At 40.0% G+C, this 14,664-nt stretch overlaps 2 protein-coding genes across 4 annotated transcripts in view; both read left to right on the forward strand.

The window, feature by feature from the left end:
• ZBED1 (zinc finger BED-type containing 1) overlaps positions 1–14,664 on the forward strand; it is a 219,687-nt gene that overhangs the window by 143,091 nt on the left and 61,932 nt on the right. The window contains exon 5 of the transcript XR_010597662.1: positions 7,792–7,893. The gene's annotated coding sequence lies outside the window, so the exon portion shown is untranslated. The remainder of the gene's footprint in view (positions 1–7,791; positions 7,894–14,664) is intronic.
• The window catches only part of DHRSX (dehydrogenase/reductase X-linked), a 219,683-nt gene that overhangs the window by 143,087 nt on the left and 61,932 nt on the right, over positions 1–14,664 (forward strand). For 2 of the 3 annotated variants that reach the window (XM_065580770.1, XM_065580769.1), the window contains exon 4: positions 7,792–7,893. The exons of the other annotated variant lie outside the window; for it this stretch is intronic. In XM_065580770.1, the coding sequence (XP_065436842.1) occupies positions 7,792–7,893 (102 nt within the window). The remainder of the gene's footprint in view (positions 1–7,791; positions 7,894–14,664) is intronic. 3 annotated transcript variants of the gene reach the window in all.

The raw sequence follows: 14,664 nt of genomic DNA on the forward strand, positions 1-14,664 counted from the left end.
ACCAAGAATTTCTAAATACAGTATTCCTTAAACACCCCCCACAAAAGTCATATTGCAATGAATAGGCTGGAGGATGCCACTATTACTGATCTTAACCAAGGACTTACCGTATACTGTCTTGGAAAGTTCACAATTTCTACTTATGCACTTTGGCACCCATGTTATGACATCACAAGGGTGCACTTTGAGATTTGGTGAGTTTGGATTTTCTTCTCTTTTTTTGAACATTACAGAAACCTGTTTAAACAGAGAGTTGATCTGTACAAGGATCAACTTTGGTTAGCTATATTGTTAATGATCTGTAAAAGGGGGGAGAGCAAAGAGTTTCCTTAGGACCATTTAGCTTGAGGTGGGGGAAGTTCAAAGCTCCTTACCTCCCATATAACATCCAATTGTACTGGATAGAAGTTTGAAGGTGGGTGTGCCACAGATACAGGTGAGATTGTGCTTGCCAGGTTTGTGATGACCGTTCTGTCTCCAGCTATGTACATTTTGCAGTTTGTTGTTAGTCATTCTGTTAGATTTTTATGTACAGAAGATTTAAAGCAGACATTGTTATGATGTTGAGGTACAGCCAGTACCTGCTTAAGCAAAATGCGACAATAGAATAAATATATGTTAAAAAAATTGTCACATTGGGCAAAGCAGCAATATCAATAATATCAAACATGCATGTTTGGGTGTGAATAAGCACAGAATGAATTCTGGTTATCTTTTTGCTCCATTACACTCCCTTTGTGTGTAATTAGCTAATAACTGTCTGAGTATTGAATTAGGTGTCCCCAGATTACAGCAAAGTAACAGTCAAATCTTTTTTTTTTTTCATTCTGTGTGAATATTTTAGCTAGCATCTGACAAAGATGTAATTGCTTTGCTTTTAGTGACGGTATTACCTAGATCAGAGTGTCAGACATACCCACACAGAGGAAAGAAATACAGGCACCTGTGTCATTCTAGAAGTGAATGTCTGTGTGTGAAAGAATAGTAGAAGGAACTGCTGAACGGAATAGTGTTAGAAATGATTATGATGATTCAGCAGCGTTAGCTGCTAGTGTTCCTCTTCCTAAATTCCAAATCCTACAGTTCTTGCTCTGTTTTTGTTTGAGAATTTGAAAGCCACATGCAAAGCCAAGGACTGATTAGTTTTAAAGACCTATTATGCTAATAAACTTAGAACATAAACAAAATTACACTTGTTAACAATTCTGGGGACATGAATGATTTGAGGCCTAATGGACTGATAAGCTGAAAATGCTAAAAATAATTTTTGCCTAATATTGGTATCAGCTTTAATTTGGAGAAGTATCAACTTTGATTGTATTCCATCAAAGCTAAAGTTTGCTTTCTTTGCCCAGACCTGCTATATATGAAAAACTTCATGAGCTGTTGTTTCTCATTATATTGGTCAAGTAACAAAGCTATTGCAAAGTTAAGGCTTAACTACACAGTGGGGTGAGCACACTGACATGCACAAGACTCATGACTGCAGGTTAAGGGCTTTTCTACACGGACCAATAAATGCGCATCACATTAGTGCACTTTAGAAAATAAAACTCCTTTAGTGCGCATTACCCCACTGTGTAGAGAAGCCCTTAATCTGCAGGTATTTGTCTCGTCTCTATTGCTAAATGTTGGGTTTGGTTAAAGGGTAGTTAAAAAAAATATATGGGGGTGGTAAATGTGACTATACTTAAAACTGTTATAATCTAGCAGTATCATTTAGATTCTTAATATGCAATTCTTTAATCTAGTACTCAGGCTAAAAGAACAAACCATAGGAGAAAGGAGATCTGGTTTCTATTCTCTGCTCTGCTACTGATGCACTGCAAGACCGTGGGCAAGTCACTTAGGGCCATATTCAGACATTCTCATGTGGAGTAGCACCTTAATCTCCAAAAAGTTCCATTTATTTCAGTAGAACTACTATCAGAGTAAGGTACTACTACACGTGAGTAAGAGTGTCAGCTTCTGGCCCTTAATCTCTCTGCCTTATGAGCAAACTAAGATTAGTGTTCCCTACTTCGTGAGGGTTAGTGTATTCATTTTTGTGACCTGTGTTGAGATCTTTTGATGGAAGGAATTTTAAAATGACGAAGTTACAAAATATCATTATACATTTGCCAAGAAGTGAGCCTGAAGCAAGAAAACAATAGTAGTAGTATTGTGGTAATGCCCAGAGGCCCCATTCATGGATCAGAGCCCCATTGTGTTAAATACTTTGTCATTGTCATTATGAATGACTATGAATGGCCGTGAATAGTCATTGGGCCAGGGGAAAAGAGTGAGAATGGCTCTATAGCTTGGTGGTTAGTTCACTTTCCGAGAATGTGGAAGACCCAAAATCAAGTTCCTGCTCCAATGACTATTTAATTTTTTATAAAAAGTGAAACAGCTTCAGTAGGAGAGACTGAGGAAAAACCTATGCCAGAATACTCCAAAGCCCAGTGGTTAGCACATTCACCTTTCTCCTCATTAGTTAAGAGGGGGAAATTGAACACCCACATCCCAGGTGGGTACCCTACCCACTGGGCTAAAGGCTACAAGGATGATGATCAGGGCCGGTGCTACCATTAAGGCAAAATAGGCGGTTACCTAGGGCGCCAAGATTTGGGGGTGCCAAAAAGCGGTGCCTTTTTTTTTTTTTTTTTTTTTTACAGCATTCCTATGTCCCCTCCCCGAGTGCGCGGTCGCCGCTCCACTTCTCCCGCCTCCCAGGCTTGCAGCACCAATCAGCTGTTTGGTGCCGCAAACCTGGGAGGGGAGGAGAATTAGAGCGGGGGCGGCGTGCTAGGGGAGGAGACGGAGCAGAGGTGAGCTGGGATGAGGAGCTGCCGCACGGCTCCCTGGGGTGGGGAACTGCCGCGGGGGGGGGGGGGGGGTGCCTCAGGGCAGGGTGGGGGAGATGCCGTAAGGCTGGGGGGGGGGGGGGCACAAGCTGGAAGTTTCGCCTAGGGCACGAAACTTCCTTGCACCGGCCCTGATGATGATGATGATCTTTCTTCCCCACCACCCTCAAGCTATTTTGTGAATCTAGTTCCCCTTTGCTTCTGTTAAAATTTTGAATTGGGTCAAAATGAAATGTTTTGTTTCAACATTTCAGAACCGTTGCGATTTCTCAGTCTGGTCAAAACGTTCAATGAACTCAATAGTTTTTGGTGTATAGTTTATTCACCAAAAGAATGTTGCTCAGCTCTAGTCACGAGTGCTTTGTGTCCATTGTTATATTGTATTAAAAGGAACTCCTCCTTTCATGGTGCATGCATATCTCCCATGGAAGAGGCGACCATTCTTTTCCTAATTCTCTTCTATTGGGGGGTTAGAGCCGATTGGAGAAATAAAAAGCTACGGTAGATGCAGTATTTTTTGATATTTCTGTTTGCACACATAAAGGAAAGATTGAGATGGTAGTCAATACTGTTCAGAGTTATAACCGTGCATTATTAGTTACTAAGCAACAGGACACAACAGGTAGTAACTACCTGGGAGATTACAGCATTGCTCATGTGGCTTTATACAGCAAGAAGGCCAAAGAAGGAATGGCTGTATCCACTTTCAGTGTGCAGTAATCCCCTAGAAATATGTTGTCTGTTGTCTCATTGCCACTTGCAAATGCAGTATACAAATAAAATCAAGGAAAGCACCCAGATCTAACCATATATAGAGTGTTATTGACAGTAGTCTGACATAATTGACAACCAGTTGGAAACTTCATTTGTGTCTGAAGTTCTAAAGCTGTTTGAGATATACCTATCTCATAGAACTGGAAGGGACCTTGAAAGGTCATCGACTCCAGCCCCCTGCCTTCACTAGCAGGACCAAGTACTGATTTTTGCCCCAGATCCCTAAGTGGCCCCCTCAAGGACTGAACTCAACCTTGGGTTTAGTAGGCCAATGCTCAAACCACTGAGCTATCCCTCCCCCCAGTTTCAAACTGGAAAACTATTCTGCTGTAATGAATTTGAATAAGTGTTATTACTGTTTTTTATGTGGATTGCTGGAGTTCCTAGAGGCCCCAATCAGGGGTTAGGGCTTAGCTGTAATGCACTCTGTACACACAATCATACCCCAAAGAACTCACAGTCTATCTTATGACCATATAAAACAGGTGGATTAGATGAATAAGTGGGAAAGGGAACAATGAGGTAACAGTTGTAGTAGGAAGAGAGCCTGAAACATAAGCCCTCATATCAGAGTCCTGGTATGAGGCAGGACCTGCTCACAAAATCTGGCAAGAACAGGGCTGATATTGCAGAAATACACATTCCTAAGAAGTGCTAAGCACAGAGTGCTTACGCAAACACATCCCCATATCAAGTGGTACCAGAACATCACAATATCAAGGATGGTACAAAAACATTCCCCCTGGATAACAGAAACATACTGATCCCTCCTAAAAGATAAGGTCAGGATAACAGTAAGTAATAAAAATGTTTTAATTAAACCAACATGTGCCAGGTAATAGCTAGCCACGTCAAGGGGCAGTAACTAATTATGTCAAAGGGTAACTTGTTTGCATCAGGGTATAAAGATGTATCTCAGGGGGAATGTCTCTGTCCTGCCAAGGGGGGAATGGAAAGTCCCGCCATTCACTGAGCTGCATCCATTGTCACAGGCTTACATGTCTTAGTATCCTCGTAGCGTCTACAATGTGCTATTACCGTGTTTTGTCAACAATAAATCTGGCCTGGCGCCTTTGCACCTTAGTGGAACTTGTGGTCATTGGGCAGTTTGTTTGAGGTCTGCTGTGCTGTGCTGTGCTGTCTGCGCAGAGCTGGAACAGCACACAGAGAGAACACACACACACACACACAACTGAACATCTAACCAAACTGGTGACCCACATGTACAAGGTAATAACTAAACACACGCATGCAGCCGAACATCTAACCACAACAGTAAAGCTGAGTATGTTACAGTACAATAAATAGTAATCTCAAATCACCAAGTGGCTAGCTTAATAGTCCTGTGTCATTGGCACAAATTGTCGTTTTATGTGTAAGAAACCAAAAGAGAGAAGAAACAGCATATGCTAGTCTAGAGAGTGTAGTTGAACCCCCCCCCCCCCCCCCGTGTTTGTCAGTCTACATTTTTAAAAATGGCATGCAGTTTTCATAGCTCTTCTAAAGGGAGCCTGCAAAAAAGGGAGGTTGCACTTTTTTCTTTTGCCTCCTTTTGATGTATAAAAAACATCTGAAAGTTTTGCTTTAAAAATAAAATGAATAAATAAATAAAAGTTTGATGGGTGAGCGGCAAGGGGGGAGCAGAGTTATTAGTTTTTCACATAAGACATCCAGGTCTCGTCTGCACTGTAATATTCTAGACAAGAGAACTAGTGACATCAAAAAAGTCAAGAGAGTGGGAGTTAAAGATTCAACTCTCTTTCAATTAAGGTATGATATTTCACAATAAATATGCTCTGAACAATTCAACAGATACCCTAGCAAAACAAGGGAAGACCATACTTGACATTCCTAATATTTGGAAGGTGAAAAACCAAGAACTTGAAAAACAAAAGCTGAAAGAAGGGGAAAAACCTAAACAAATACTTTGCCTCGGTTTTGAATGAGTCTAATGAAGAACTTAGAGGTAGAGGTAGTGTGGCTATGGGTAATAAGGATATGGAGGTAGAAATTATCACAGGCAAGGTAGAAGTTAAGCTCAAACAGTTTAAAGGGACTATATCACGGGTCCTGGATAATCTCCATCCAATAATATTAAAGGAACTGGCACATGAAATTGCAAGTCCAATAGCAAGGAATCTGTAACCTTGGGGGTCGTACCTTTTGACAAGAGAATAGCTGATATAGTTCCTAATTTTAAGAAAAGGAAAAAAGGTGATCCAGGAAACTACAGGCCTGTTAGTTTGATTTCAGTTGTATGCAAAGTCTTGGAACAAATTTTGAAAGAGAAAGTAGTTCAGTACATAGAGGTGAATAGTGAGTCGGATAAAATACAACATGGCTTTACAAAAGGTAGATCTTGCCAGACCAACCTGAACTCCTTCTTTGAGAAGATAACTTATTTTTTTAGACAAAGGAAACACAGTAGATCTAATCTACCTAGATTTCAGTAAGACATTTGATACAGTTTCACATGGGAAATTATTAGTTAAATTGGAGAAGATGGGGATTAATATGGGAATTGAAAGGTAGATAAGGAACTGGTTAAAGGGGAGACCATAATGAGTCATACTGAAAGGTGAACTGTGAGGCTGTTACTAGTGGAGTTCCTCAGGGATCGGTCTTGGGGCTAACCTCGTTTAACATTTTTATTACTGACCTTGGCACAAAAAGTGGGAGTATGCTAAAAGTTTTTGCAGATGACACAAAGGTGGGAGGTATTGCCAATACGGAGTAGGATCAGAATATCATAACAAGAAGATCTGGATGACCTTGTAAACTGGAGTAATACAAATGGGATGAAATTTAATAGTGTAAAGTGCAAGATCAGGCATTTGGGGACTAACAACAAGATTTTTTGCTATAAGCTGGGGATTTATCAGTTGGAAGTGACCGGGGTAGGAGAAAGACCTGTGTATATTTGGTTGATCATAGAATGACTATGAACAGTCAATATAATGTGGCCGAGAAAAAGGCTAATGCTGTCCCAGGATGCATGAGGTGAGGTATTTCCATTAGAGACAGGGAAGTGTTAGTACTATTTTACAAGGCACTGGTGAGACTGCATCTGGAATAGTGTGTGCATTGCTGGTCTCCCATGTTTAAGAAAGATGAATTAAAACTGGAACAGGTGCAGAGAAGGGCTACTAGGATGACCAAGGAATGGAAAACCTACTTTATGAGAAGAGACTCAAAAAGCTTGGCTTGTTTAGCCTAACCAAAAGAAGGCTGAAGGGAGATACAATTGCTTTGTATAAATACATCAGAGGATAAATATCAGGGAGGGAGAGGAGTTATTTAAGTTAGATTCCAATGTTAACACAAGAACAAATGGATATAAACTGGTCATCAACAAGTTTAGGTTCGAAATTAGGCGAAGGTTTCTCACCATCAAAGGAGTGAAGTTCTGGAACAGTCTTCAAAGGGGAGCAGAGGAGGCAGAAAACCTAACTGACTTCAAGACTGAGCTTGATTAGTTTATGGAGGGGATGGTATGATGGGACTGCCTACAATGGCATGTAGCCCATTGGTGACTGCCAGTAGCAAAAATCACCAATGATCAGTGATGGGACACTAGATGGGGAGGGCTATGAGTTACTACAGAGAATTCTTTTCCAGGCATCTGCCTGGTGGGTCTTGCCCACATGCTCAGGGCCTAACTGATCACAATATTTGGGGTCAGGAAGGAGTTTCCCCCCAGCTCAGATTGGCAGAGATCCTGGTTTTTTTTTTTTTTTTTTCTTCCTCTGCAGCACAGGGCATGGGTCACTTGCAGGTTTAAACTAGGGTAAATGATGGATTCTCTGTAACTTGAAGTCTTTAAACCATGATTTGAGGACTTCAATAACTCAGCCAAAGTTTATGAGTCTATTACATGAGCGTGTGGGTGAGCTTCTGTGCACTGCAATGTGCAGGAAATCAGACTACATGATCACGATGGTCCCTTCTGACCTTAAAGTCTCTGAATCTGAGTAAAAGAGAACATTTTTGGCCCTCCTTATACATTAAAAAGAATTTTTAGAAGGGCACAGGCCAATTTTTTTTTTTAATTCCCTTTCTTTGTAGGTCACACTCAAGCATAATGGGTGGGATTGTGATGTATAAATTTGTATTTTGTTTTATTTCACTGTAAACTGACTTCACTGGGTGTTTTTTCTATGTTTCTTTCCAGTGGAGTTTTTACACTGTGATTTGGCTTCAATGAAGTCCATACGGCAATTTGTGCAACAGTTTAGAGCAAAGAATTGTCCACTCCACGTCTTGGTGAATAATGGTGAGTTCACTTTCACCTTCTCACATGCTTACTGTAAGACTTTGACATATTGGGTTCTTTACAGTGCTTCACATTTCAGATACTTTATTTGAACCAAACAACAAGATAGCAATTGACTCAGTCACTGCTTGCAGCCTTGTCAGCACTTCAGTACATTTTAAGAGATATCTCAGTTTGCCAGCTATTTTGATTGTATTGCAAGTGTCATGATACTTTTTTTTTTTTTTAATTAAAGCCCAAGCTTCTGGAGTCACGGAATTAGAAGAGAATTCCAGCATTCATTTTTTAAAAAGTTTCTAGCCCTCATGGTTGTGGAGAAAAACTGGAAAATGTGACCCTAAAAGTTCAAAAATCCAAAGGCAGATAAAAAACCCAACTTGTGTTTGTTTTTTGTTTGTTTTAATCTCAAGATTTTTGGGGACTGACTCTTGATGTTTTTGAACATTAGAATTAGCCGTTCTAACTATCTAATGTTTTTATAACCATGGTATCTTCAGGATCCAGCCCAGAAAGATTATTTCTTCTGGCATTTTTATTTTAAAAGCCCCCTCTGTACTAAGCACTCTGCTATAAAGGGAACTTTTCATATAAGCTTTTAACTGGAAGCAAATCATCAACAAACCCACGCCACCTCCCCACTCACTTGGGGCTGTTGTCTAAGCCCTTCAGTGCTCACACACTGTTTTTCCTTTCCCCCCACTTATTTGCCTGAACCGTCTCTCAATGAAGACACAAGGGAGAAAACTGAGAAATCCAAAAGGACCCACACTGTTCCCTCTTCCCCCTGCTGAGAGCAAAACAAACTAATAATTTCACCTGCATTACATTAGATGATTTGCTACATGCACTGATGTACTATAGTTGTACAAACTGTAGCTCACGCAATATTAAAATGAAAAATTAGAGTTTTATTCTATGGAGTTAATGTAAATGTGTGCCAAATCTTAACTCCTTAACTCTTCTCTTCTGCAAGTGTCCATAAAGACAACCCTCTCCCCCTGCTGGTCATCTACAAGAACAAAATTTTGACGGCAATGGATGGGATTCTTAAAGTGGAATGGATCTTGGTGTTCTTTTAAGAGAAAAAATAAAACTTCTGGATTTCATAGAGTTGTATGCCAGAAGGGGCCATTAGATCTATTAGATCTATTCAGACCTCTTGATTGAAAGGCTAGCTTCCACCCTTGCTGCAGCCTGTGCAGTAAAAATGAACACCCATACTGTAACTGTCCATTCTTGCTCATCAGAGCAGATAAAAAGCATTATAGGCCCAATTTTTCAAATGTAGATGCCTAAAGTTAATCATCTAAGTAATTATTTAGGCATCTGAATAAAAATGGCCTGATTTTCAGGGGTGTCCAGCTCCCAGTGACATCAGCGGGATTTGTGGATGCTCAGAAATTCTGAATATGAGGCCACTTTTACTCAGATGCTTAAATAATGCACCTAAGTTTGAACATTTGGTCCATAAGCTATGTAATTATTCAACTGATCTGTGGCATATTAATAATAATATCTAGCTCTTCAATAGTGTTTTTCATCAGTAGATCACAAAGCTCGTTACCAAGGAGGTCAGGATCATTAGCTCCTTTTTGTAGGTGGGGAAACTGAGTCACAAGGAGGAAAAGTGACTTGCCCAATGTCACCCAACTAACAGCAGCGAAGCTGGGATTAGAATCCAGATCTTCACAGTCATAGTCCAAAGCACAACCACTAGGCCATATTGATATCTGAGACAAGGTTGACAAAGGAACAATGATGGTAGGGAGAGAAGTAAGAAATACATGCTTGATCTTGTAAATACTACTGAGCATATTGCTCATAACTTTATATAGTTCCATTACTGCCTTGATTTGTCCCATTGAGTTATAGGACAACCAAAAGTACAAAACACTACACTTGGTAATATAATTGTGTTTAAAGGATTAGACCCTAAAAGAGTGGCTTTGGGAAGATGATAGCAAGCATCTGATTTTCAATGCTGTTACATTTTTGCTGTATCACTACATGGGAAACAAGGAGCCTGACTATTACATCAAAGTCCATCATCTTAAAAATGTTATTCTTTGATGGACTTAACGGGATGCGACACCAAAGCCTCTAAGTCCAAAATATAAACTTTAAAGAGGCTTGACATACAGTGTCCTGAACTAGTTTACATTTTCATGACCCCCAAGAAAGGCATTTTATTTAATTCATGCTCAGTTACTGTTGCCCAGATAAATTAGCTCTTTAAGAAAATCCTTTCAGAAGCTGTAATGAAATGGATGGCTTAACTTTGCCTTTTACTAAGGCTATAACAGAATCACAGGAATAATCATCTCCAGAGCCGCTGTAAAGGCTCCCTTCTAATAATTAGGTTAGCCTCTGACAATCACATGGTGAATCACCAAGCTTCCGCTTCTGGGGGCTTGTTTCCTATTCTCTTCAGCATCTGTTTTAGCATCTGTAAATAATCTGGCATTTGGCTGACATTAAAAGGGAAAGTCGGTAGGTTCCAACACAGTGAGCATCTGATCCTTTGACACCAAGAGAGAGGCTCCCAGTGACCTTGGATTAGTGCTGAATGCATAATTATGCCCATAGAGCCATTGAAGCTAATTGATTTTTATTTTCTTTTTTAATTTTGCATTCCAGTGTCTTCACTGAAAATCCATTCAGTGTGATTTATATTGTGTTTAGGGAACATGATTCATTCCTAGATTTTAAGGCAATAAGGGACCAATATGTTCCTAGTCTCTGACCTCTCTCCACCCTCAGACGTTGTTGTTCTTCCACCTCCCATATTCAATCACAAAAATACCAGTCACTGGAACAATGGCATTGCCGGCTGTAATTCTGCTTTGGACTGGTTCTGATTGAATTACAAAGATGTGTGTTTATATGTTTTTTGTTAAAATATTTGATTGTCAAAACACGAACATTTTACATGAATATTAGGCAGTTTGGGGAAAATTAATTTTCTCTAAGGAAACTTTGTTAATGTGCAGAACTAAAATAACCCATTTGTGAAATTGTAGAGTTCTCTATATTGTCAAATATTTTTAGTTTAGCATTGAGAGCCTGATCCTGAAAGCTTTCCCTGCGCAAACCGATGCATATATGGGCTGTGGTGCACTTTTAAGTATCCAATGCAATGCCCATTGGAGATAATGAAAAGACTCCAACTGAGCTTTGCATGAGGGCCATAGGAGGGGCTCAGAGGGCTTTGTATCAGGCCCTAAATGACTTTAATGGGAGTTCTGCACGCAGAGCACTTACCGAGCTAAGTATTATATGATCAAGGACTGTAAAATGGGGAATGAGTAATACTCGGAAATATTGTTATATTTAATGCAAAATAAATTACTTCAGAGTATTACTTAGTTTATTTATTCCATTCTCACAAGGTCTTTAAGTTATTTTAGTTGCTTGAAATGAAATATTTAACTTTTAAAATATAGTTATAGTTTCATTTATTATACATTATTTATATTTACATGATGTAATTGTATGATTATGCAATACATTTATACTGGGTTTGTGTGTGTCTCTATCTGTACACACATAATTAATAAATTATTTACTTTAAATAAAAGTTATTGGGCCAGAGAGACAGTGAGAATGACTCTATAGCTGAGTGGTAAAGACACTCCCCTGAGAGATGGGAGAGTCGGATTCAAGTCCCTGAATATTTACATATTTTATACAGAGTGATCCACCACAGAAGTCACTGGTTAGGGGACTCATCTGAGAGGGAGAAGACCTTGGTTCAAGTCCCTGCTTCACATCAGGCAGAGGGGGGAATTGAACCTGGATCTCTCACTTCCTGGGAGAGTCCTTTAACTACTGAGCTTTTGGGGGGGGGGCAGCTCCTCTTTCTTTCTTTCTTTCTTTCTTTCTTTCTTTCTTTCTTTTTGTTTTAAACAAGAAAGGGCTGACCTGGCTTGGCTTGGCTGTCTAACTCCAGGAGAGCAGAGAGCGGTACCACCCTAAGGCCTTTGAGGGGTTGGGGCTTAGACCATGCCTCTTTCCTTGGCATTTCCTCTTGGCTACTTTAGGTGGATCTTTGTTCAACATGCTGGCTTCTGTGAACCAGGGACAGAGCCACTGGTGGGCCCTGGCCCACCCAAGTAGCACCTGATTAGCAAATCTGAAAAAAAATGTCAAAGTTGAGCCAGGCCACTGAGGGGTACAGTCTTTTAATGCAGTTGCTGCTGCCTCAAACTGCTCTGCTCAGCTCCGCTTCCCCATCAACATAGGCTCCAACTCTGCATCCCACCCCCTTAGCTCCAGTTATTGCCTCCCTGTTGGCTGATTGTTTCAGGGGAGGAGGAGGTGAGGCAGAGGGTGGGGGAGCTTGGCTGCCGGTGGGTGCAGAGCACCCGCTAATTTTTCCCCGTGGGTGCTCCTGCCCTGGAGCACACAAGGAGTCGGCGCATATGGTGCTAGGTGCTGTACAAATACATAGAAACAAACAACACCTGCCTCTAAGAGCTTACAATCTAAATATACAAGATAGACAGTATGGGAGAAAGGAAGTATTGTTATCCCCATTTTACAGATTTTGCCTAAGTGATTTACCCCAGATTATACAAGAAGTCTGTGGTTGAACCAAGAATTGAAGTCAGATCTTCTGAATCTTAGTCCAATGCCTTAATCACAAGACCATCCTTCATCTCCTATGCCCTATATTACCACCTACAGTTCCTCAGAGCCAACTAGCCCCACTTGCCCTTCACACAGTGGTTAATTAGCTGATTTCTTACAGGCATCACGGCAGAGCTGGGTCTAGGGGAGAACTTTGAAGGAGGAGAAGATAGTGACTTTCTGGATTAGCTCAAAGGGTTTTCCATGCATTATTGGCAGTACTGAAGGAGGCATAAGGATATTTGTATGCAACACTAATTTGTTGTATAAATGTGAGATATTCACGGAGAGCCAGATTTTCAGACAAACTCAGCATCTAACAGCTACCATTTAATCTCCCACATAAGTGGTTGGATTTTCAGCAAGCTTAGCTCTTAATGTAGACATCTAAATTAAGTGCCCAGATTTTCAATAGTAATCTGTATCCAGCAACTTCATCTTTCAGTGGTATTGTTGTCAGCTGAAATGATATATACAAACTTCACCTGATAAACATATCAGAACTCTTCTAAAAGGTCTATATGTTCATTATAAAAACAAGTCAGTAACAGTAGCAACTTGCTCATTCAGGATAGTTCTGGCAGTCAGAGAATCCACATCGCATACATTGAAATCCTGACTTTTGTTTAGCACGGTCTTGTTTTTTCCTAATTAGTTTAAAAGATTTTTCTCATCCCATGATGTCAAACACTCTATGAAACTGTAAATATCTCAGTCTCCACAGGTGGCGAGTTGACCACCTTTGGTTTCATGTCTCAGCTGCAAATTAATGATGCCAGCTTGATCAATAGAACATAGATACAAAGCTCAGCTGCAGATGTGCTGTATTGCTTAATCTTAATCTACTAAAGTCTATGGGACTTTTGCAATTCACTTCAGTGGGAGCAGGATTGGGTTCATAATTTATTTTTTACCAAACCCTTTCATTTTGTTCTACATTAAATTATTTTTAATGCAAATCACAAAATAAGAAATTTCACTTTCTAGCATCATTTCTTATTGAAGTAGGATGGTGTGGCTGCCTAATCTGTTTTCTGATTGAGGTTTTGAATGCATGTCTTGAATAATAATACACTGGAGGGAATGAATTTTCAGGAATAAAATGTTTTTCTGCAGCCAGACCCAACCAAGAATGCTCTATTTTGTTTTAATGAGAAAAAAATCCTTTATAAAACAATGTTGGGTTTTATGTATTGTCACAATACATATAAATCAACACACTATTGTGCCCCATGGCAGAATTCAGGTGTGTCAAAAATCAAATCAGCCCTTAAGGAGAATATTATATTTATAGGCTTTTCATTTTTGTCAAAAACCTGATGAGTTTCAATTATTGTTTGTTGCATTTGGGCTCTCTGCCTCTTCCCTGCCTCTGCACCTGATAAACCTAAGCCTTGTCTACACTAGAAAGTTGTACCACTTTAACTATACAGGCACAGTTAATCTTCTCTACTGTGGATGCAGTTACTATAGGCAGGACTGCTCGCACCACCTATTATTAAGGTTGCCTGACACGTCTCATTATAAGACCCTGTTTTCAGTTGTTTATAACATTGCCTTACTTCAACTGTTTGGGCTGAAATTTTCCATATTGTATGTTTACCTCAGGCTGGATTTTTATTTATTTTATTTTTTTGGAAAATTTCAGCCAAAATTGTTCAACTATTTCTGACAATGAGGTGAGGGGAAAATAGTTATTTTGCCCAGGGTAAAAACATCTAGCAACCTTTAAAAAAACAACAACAAAACACAAAAAACCTGCAGTGTCCCCATGCTTTGGAGCAGGGACTTGAAACTTGGCAGGGGGTGTCTTTTGTGTCAGAGATGTGTCTTTTGCCATCTTTGTGAAAATCCACCCCAGTTTGGGTAAATTATAAGCCTTTGAAAAATGGCAATTCACACATGCTCAGTAGAGACAGCTTAGATTTTAGAATCATAGAATATCAGGGTTGGAAGGGACCTCAGGAGGTCATCTAGTCCAACCCCCTGCTCAAAGCAGGACCAATCCCCAACTAAATCATCCCAGCCAGGGCTTTGTCAAGCCGGGCCTTAAAAACTTCCAAGGAAGGAGATTCCACCACCTCCCTAGGTAACGCATTCCAGTACTTCACCATCCTCCTAGTGAAATAGTGTTTCCTAATA

The sequence above is a fragment of the Chrysemys picta genome, chromosome 1, assembly GCF_011386835.1.
Source record: "Chrysemys picta bellii isolate R12L10 chromosome 1, ASM1138683v2, whole genome shotgun sequence".
NCBI lineage: Eukaryota > Metazoa > Chordata > Testudines > Emydidae > Chrysemys > Chrysemys picta.